General features: G+C 25.8%; 3 protein-coding genes across 3 annotated transcripts; all 3 read right to left on the minus strand.

Moving 5' to 3' along the window:
* Window positions 1–32: 32 nt before the first annotated feature.
* DICPUDRAFT_158045 (uncharacterized protein) lies at window positions 33–2,704 on the minus strand (the record flags this gene model as incomplete). Its single annotated transcript, XM_003293188.1, has 3 exons — window positions 33–1,123; window positions 1,194–2,096; window positions 2,542–2,704. The coding sequence occupies 3 exons, from the start codon at window positions 2,702–2,704 to the stop codon at window positions 33–35; spliced, it is 2,157 nt and encodes a 718-aa protein (XP_003293236.1).
* Window positions 2,705–3,674: 970 nt separating this feature from the next.
* Window positions 3,675–4,494, minus strand: DICPUDRAFT_41734 (guanylate kinase; the record flags this gene model as incomplete). The annotated part of the gene is made up of 3 exons (XM_003293189.1): window positions 3,675–3,858; window positions 3,966–4,317; window positions 4,425–4,494. 3 exons carry the CDS (start codon window positions 4,492–4,494, stop codon window positions 3,675–3,677), a joined length of 606 nt encoding a protein of 201 aa, XP_003293237.1.
* Window positions 4,495–5,004: 510 nt separating this feature from the next.
* Window positions 5,005–7,467, minus strand: DICPUDRAFT_158047 (uncharacterized protein; the record flags this gene model as incomplete). Its single annotated transcript, XM_003293190.1, has 4 exons — window positions 5,005–5,710; window positions 5,804–6,713; window positions 6,814–7,179; window positions 7,251–7,467. 4 exons carry the CDS (start codon window positions 7,465–7,467, stop codon window positions 5,005–5,007), a joined length of 2,199 nt encoding a protein of 732 aa, XP_003293238.1.
* Window positions 7,468–7,644: the final 177 nt, after the last annotated feature.

Below are 7,644 nucleotides of genomic sequence, written 5' to 3' on the forward strand. Positions count from 1 at the left end.
TATAATTGTATATTTGATGATTTGAAGATTTTTTAATATCTTCTGTTGCTACTGCTGCTTGATCTATAATCTTTTTCTCTTTCTTTTTCTTTATTTCTATTTCCACTACTTTCTTTATAATCTTTATCACGGCTATCTCTACGGTCTCTATCTCTATCACTACTGCCTTTGTGGTCATCTCTTTTATTGTCTCTATCTCTATCTCTGTCTCTGTCTCTATCTCTATCATCCCTTCTACCATCGTTGCTGCTCTTGTAATCTCTATCTCTATCATCCCTTCTATTATCACTGCTCTTGTAATCTCTATCTCTATCTCTGTCTCTATTTCTATTGTCACTGCCACTCTTGTAATCTCTATCTCTATCATCTCTTCTACTATCACTACTGCTGCTCTTGTGGTCTCTGTCTCTATCTCTATCTCTATTATCTCTATCATCTCTTCTATTGCCACTATCACTTTTGTATGATGAATCTTTATCTCTTCTTTCTCTATATTCTCTATCACCACTCTTATAATCTTTATCACGGCTATCTCTATTTCTATTACCATCTCTTTCATCCCTATGAGATCTATTGTCATCTGCATTTTCTTCTCTATTATTATTATTACCATTATTATTATTATTATTATTGTTACTATTATTATTATTATATGCATTTCTTCCAGTGGGGTAGTATGATGGAATTTGTAATTGTTGATCATAATAATGGGCACCAGCATATGGATCTGGATAGTATGGTGGATATTGGCCATTGGCATACCTATAGTCTATATTTGGGTCAACATTATATCTTTGATCATTTCTATAGTATTTTTCTTGGTGATAGTTATTATTGGAATTGTTATTATTATTATATTTTGGCTTTTGGTAATGTTCATAAACAGTTGAGTCATTATTATTATTGTTGTTGTTATTAAATTCATTATTATATGATGGTTTAAATCTTTTTTTATTTTCATCATTGTTATTGGTGTTTTGTTCGAGTTCTCTTTTCTTTTTATAAAACTGTGGGATACCATTTTTACTAAAGGCCCCTTGTTCACCTGATTCTGAAACATCAAAAGGACAAAAACATAGCGGACAGGTTTTTTTATTTAAATTTATGATATTTGTTTCAATACCTATTAAAAAAAAAAAATTATTAATATTTGTTAAAATTATTATAAGATAAAATTTCTTTATAAAACTTACAATCAAAACAAATTTCATTTAAGCAACAATTTGCTTTTATACCATGAATTTGATTTTCACTACTTGAGGTTTTATTACATTTTTTACATTCTTCAATATTAAACGATTCAAATTCATCGGCTTTTGATGTGGTTAAAACTGTGGATGTGGTGGTGTTAAATGATGATGGTGATAGTGGTTGATTTGTAGTGGTTGAATTTGGTTGTGCTAATTGCTGTTGTTGTAATTGCTTTTGTTTTTTGGCTTCTTCGGTAGAGATGATAGTTTTTGCCATTTTATTAAATTGGGATTCGTTTGTTAAAACTACAGCAACACCACCACCTGGCATTAATACAGTTGATGGACCCATTGGTGTTTGAGTAGTTGAGGGTTGTAATGGCTTTAAGAAAGTTACTGGAATACCTGATGGTTTCTTCATTTTTTGTTTATCAAATTTAGGATCACCGTTAGTTGGACATTGGTTAATGAAATGACCGGTTTGGTAACAACGATGGCATATATAAGATGGATGTGGCGCTTTTTCTGGTTGTGGTTTTTGTGTAGCACCATTTGCTCCACTACCACTACCATTTGCCCCACTGGTACCACCGCCTTCAGAACGATTGCTATAGTGATTATTATTATTGTTATGATGATGTTGGTGATGTGGATGATGACCATGATGTTTATTATAACCCCCACCTGTTGGAATAACTGATGTTTGGAGCAATGCATTAATCTTTAAATCTTCTTGGTCAACACCTTCAGTTGCTTCACTATTTGCAATAATTAATGGAGCTGGAACATTTGGAGTTGGTGCACTAACTGGAGCTGAATGTTGGAATCTACTTGCGTTTGTAATTGGAATTCTACTGACAATAACTGATGTATTCTTTGGAATCATTAAGGTTTCATCTTTGTACTCTAAATTAAATAAATAAATAATAACCCCCACAAAAAAATCAAAAAATTTGAAAAAAGATAATAAAAAAATATAAACAAAAATAAAATTTAGAAAATAATTAAATTTTTTTAATATGACAAAATAATAATTAATAATTTATTTATAAATATATTATATTATTTTAAATATTTCATTTAAAAATGAAATAATTTAATTATTTTTAAAAATTGTAGAGAAAAAAAAACAAATAGAAAAAATAAATAAAAACAAACAAATAAAAAAAAAGGGTTTAAAAAAAAAAAAAAAAAAGTCGTGTTAGAATAAAGAAATAGTTATATTTGGTTTTTTTTTTTACTAAAATTAAATAATTTATTTTGTTGTTAAATAAATAAAAAGAAAAAGGAAAAAAAGCTATTGTATTATTATGATTATTATTTTTATTATTTTTATTATTTAGATTTTTACCTTCATTTGTTTGAGAATTTGTGAGTAATAAATCGAAATCAGTGGATTTGCCTAACCTTTTTTTCTGGATATACTTTTTGAGTTCACCTACAGATATGAAACTACCTTCGAAAGAATAGGTATCATAATCAATTTCACTCTTCAATTTAAAGTGAACAGACATTTTATTTATATTGTTAAAAAGTTATTTAATTACTTAAATGATTAATATTATTATTTTAAACTATATTGTTAAAATATTATTTTATTTTATTTTATTTTATTTTACTTTATTTTATTTTATTAATTAATTATTTATTATATATTATTGTTTTAACTCTTGAATTCTTTTCCCTATATAATGTAAAGTAGATACTTTGTTTTTTTTAAAAAAATAAATGTATTTTAAAAAAAAAAATAAACATTAAATAAAAAAAAAAAAAGATAATAAAATAAATAGAAGAAGAAATAGAAGAAGAAATAAAATAAAACTAATATCCAAAATTAAAATAATTATTAAATATTTTATTTGTTTATTTATTTATTTGTTTAGTTAAAAATATATTGTTTTGTTTTTTTTTGTTCTGTATACTTTTGGGTCTCTTTATCTTTATTTATATAACTAAATAATGTTTAAGTTTTATAAGCTGTATTCGAAAAACAAAATAATATTATAAATGAAAAAAAATAATTTAAAAAAAATTTGCCACAAAAAAAAATAATAAAAAAAATAAAAAATTAAAAAAATTAAAAAATTTTTTAAAAAAAATAAATAAAATAAAATTAAAAAACTATTTTTTTTTTTTTTATTTAATATTTATTTTGAAATTGATTAATAGAATAGTCTAAATATTTAAAATAAAAGTTATATTTTAGACTAATACCTAATTTTATTTTACAATTTGAAATTCGATTTTTTTTAATTGTTGGGGTGGATTCAATTTTTAAAAAAAACGAACCCTCGATACATCCAAATTTGGTTAAAAACACCCCAACTTACCAAAAGTTTAAAGTAAAATTTGCTAAATTGAAAACTATTGATTTCTTTTTTTTTTTGGCAAAATAATAAAAATATTTAAAATAACTAAAAAGTAAATAAAATGAAATATTATTTTTTTTATGTTTAGAATTTTTATTATCATAATTAGTTTATTTTATTTTGAAATTGATTTTTGATAGTTGATATATGGTAAAATGATTTGTTTTAATTCGTCATATGCAACATCTAAAACATTATTAACAATAACGTGATCGAAAAATCCTGGCATATCTCTATATTCCATTTCTTTTTTAGCTGTTTCTAATCTTTTTTTAAGGCTTTGTTCAGTTTCTGTACCTCTGTTAATATATTAATAATAATTAATATAAATGTTTCCTTTTGTTTATAACTATTATAACGATTATTTCCAATTGCTAATTAAAATTATTAATAAAATGATAATTACCTTCCGATTAATCTCTTTTCTAAAGTTTCAAAAGTTGGTGGTGAAATAAAAATGTATTTACATGGAATAGCAGCTTTTTTAACAGATTCACAGCCTTGAACATCGATATCTAAAATACAAATTTTACCTTTTTCAGCAACCTCTTGAAGGGCTCTCTTTGAGGTACCATAAAAGTTACCATGAACGTTGGCATGTTCGATGAAATCACCATTTTCGATTTCTTTAGTCATTGTTGGGATATCTGTAAAATAATAATGAACACCGTGGGCTTCACCATCTCTTGGTTTACGTGTAGTATGTGAAACAATATGTCCAAATGATCCATCAAACTCTTTTCTTAATCTATCAATTACTATATTAAATAATTAGTGCTGTGTTTTATTGTTTTAAAAATCATCGTTTTTTTTTTTTATGGTTTTTTTTTTTTTTGTGATTTTTTTATATTTATAAAATACCTACAGGTTCCTTTACCAACACCAGATGGACCAGTAATAATAATTGGAATTAATGATTCTGCTTTAACATCCATTGTCATTTTTATTTATTTAATTATTTTTAACAAGACGCCCTTTATTTTAAAAATATATAAAAAAAAAAAAAAATTTTAAATAAAAAAATATTTTTTAAATAAAATTTTTTTTTTTTAAAAATAAAATAAAATTTTTTTATGCATAAAACACAACCCCCACTTTCGTTAAATTTTATTTAACCACGACCAGTATGGTAAATCTGATTAAATGATCATTTTTATAAAATACAGGAATAAAGAAAATAAAAGTAAATTAAGTATTATTATTTGTTTTAAAAAAGTAAATTTTTTTTTTTGTTTGTTTTATTTAAATATTAAAAAAAAACAAAAAAAAAAAACAAAAACAATTAAGAGATATATACAAAAAAAGATATCTTTTTTATATATATATTTTTTAATTATTTTATTTTATTTGGTTATTTATGCTTTACTAATCATAAATTTCTGGTTTTTTTTTTTCATTTTTTTTTTGTCTTTTTTTGGTTCTTTTTTTTCTTTTTTAAGTTGTTTTTAAGATTTATTAATTCTTTTAAAAACCCAATTAATTTCGTTTGAATATGGATTGATGTTATTAGTGCTATTGGTGCTATTGGTGTTGTTGGTGTTGTTGGTGTTGTTAGTGTTGTTGGTGTTATTGGTGTTATTGGCACTTGGATTATTTGTGTTGGTATTGTTATTACCTGCACTGCTGTTGGCCGAAATTGAAAGTGGTGATGTAGGTGCAGATGGTATTATTTCGCCATTTGGTTGCGGTATACTTGATTGTCTTTGTTGTTGTGAGTAAAAAGATGGTGTTGAGTTGGTTGATGTTGGTGGTGATGTTGATGGGTTACTATTGCTATTATTGGTGTTTATAAATGGATGTGGTTGCTGTTGTTGTTGTTGTTGACCTCTTGGTGATAAATGATAGTTATATCTGGCATCATGGGAATCAACTTCTTGGTTAACACCATACATATCGGTGTCTTCATGAAGATTTTTAAAACTCGTTGGTGGGCTGGTAATGCTCATTGGTTGTTGCTGGAGTTGCTGTTGTTGTTGTTGTTGTTGTTGTTGATTATGTAATTGAAGTTGTTGCTGTTGTTGGGGTGTTAAGAGTGGAGTTTGAGGTGATTGTGGTTGATTTGGATTTTGTATTTGGCTTTGATATAAATTACTAAGATGATATAGTTCAGGTTTAATAACGTCACCTACTTTTTCATGCTTAGCTACGTGTCTAGAGAAATTTGTAATCATGTGAAGATTGCAACCCGAGAAAAAGCATATATATTTTCCCTCCGAATCCATTCTAAATAGTTTTAAGCCATACTTTATCATTTGCTCTCTTAGTTGAACACCTCTTGATGAGTATCTGGTTGGTGTAGCATATGCTTTTTCATCCTCTGGTGCTGAACTTTGGTAGTATGGTAATTGTGATGGGCCTGTGGTAGGAATGCTGCTGGCCAATATTGGTTGGGATTGTTTATTAAAATGGTGGGATGATGGTGGTGGATAACTAGATGGATAAACTTGGCCATAGTCTTGAGATAACATTTGTTGTTGAGGTTGGGATTGTTGTTGTGGAGAGTATGAAAAAAGTGAAGAGTGTGTTGGTATTGGCATTTGTTGTGGTGATGATGTTTGTTGAAGTGGCATTTGTTGAGTTAAAAGACTGCTATTTAATGGTGGTGAATTTGGTATTGAGGGGGATGATGATGCCGATGATTTACTATTAAATAATGATTGTTGTTGTTGTGGAATTGGTTGTGGTTGTATTCTATTTTTATTCTTTGGGAACAAAGGCACACTGTCCCCTGATCTTATAGCAAAACTATCGAATGAAACGTCGATACCATCATCTTCATCCATTCTATTTATATTTTGTTGTTGTTGTTGTTGTTGTTGTTGTTGCTGTGCTGGTAATTGCTGTTGATATCTTTCTGGTCTTCTCTTTTTAGTAGTTGTTTCGTTAAATGGTATTATTGTTTTGACTATTGCTTCTTGTTGTTGTTCGAAATTTGTAAATAAAGCTTCAAGCTTTTTAGTTGAATCATGTATAAAAGACATTGCCTCTTCTACAGCTTGTTCACCGTTCTCTAATGAAAACTCATTATCGTTTGAACAATGATTTCCTTCATTATTCAGCATATGATCTAATAAAATATGATTGTTATTCTCGTGAACTTTTAAATGAAATATATATTGTTCAAAAGATCTTGATCTTATAGGTTTATGACAACCTATAAATTTATTAATAAAGTAAAAAGTGAAAAATTAGTAAATGAAATTTAAAAAACTATTTTTTCATTTATTTAAACTATATAAATTAAAACTAATTACCTTTATATATACAAATAAAATTATAAAATTGATCTCTTGGAAAAAAATAAAAAATATTTGAATTATTTAAATTTCTATTTAAACCCTCTAAAATTGATTTTAAATTTGTTGTATCAAATTCTGGTTCGGTGGAGTTTGATCTTGAAATTGATGTAAATTCTTTATTGCCATCTTGAAAAACTGATTGTGGCTTTTTATCACTACTATTATTTAAATTTCTTTGATTTTTTAAACTTTGTTCAATTGAGTTCGATATTATTGTTGTTATAGTATTTTCTTCTTTATCATCAAACTCTGATAGTAAATTGCTATTACTACCACCACTATATTTTGAATTTAAAAAACTATTATTACTATTATTTAAAACTATTATTTATGTTATTATCATTATTATCAAATTTTCTTTTTGGTGCTATTGTTTGTAAAATTGAACCCACTATTGTTGTTATTATTATTAAAATAATTATTTTTATTTGGTGATATTGTTATTGGTAATGTCGTTGAAGTTGGAGTTGGTTTAGTTGAAATATCTGTCTCCATTGATTTAGATGAAGATGCCATTGTCATGTTGTTTGTAGATTTTGAATTTAATTCGTTATCTGAACTCTCGGCATCCACAAATTGTGACCCTTCCTCTTTTGATGAAGGGGTCATTTTTACTATTTAATTTACTATATATATATATATAATTTTTTTATTTTATTTTGTATCTATATTTATATTTTTTTTTTATTTAAACCCAACCAAAAAAAATTTGGAAAAAAAAAATATTTATATTTATTACCAATATAAACTAATATATTATTATTGTATAAATATGATAAATATATA

Source organism: Dictyostelium purpureum (assembly GCF_000190715.1).
Source record: "Dictyostelium purpureum unplaced genomic scaffold DICPUscaffold_406, whole genome shotgun sequence".
NCBI lineage: Eukaryota > Evosea > Eumycetozoa > Dictyosteliales > Dictyosteliaceae > Dictyostelium > Dictyostelium purpureum.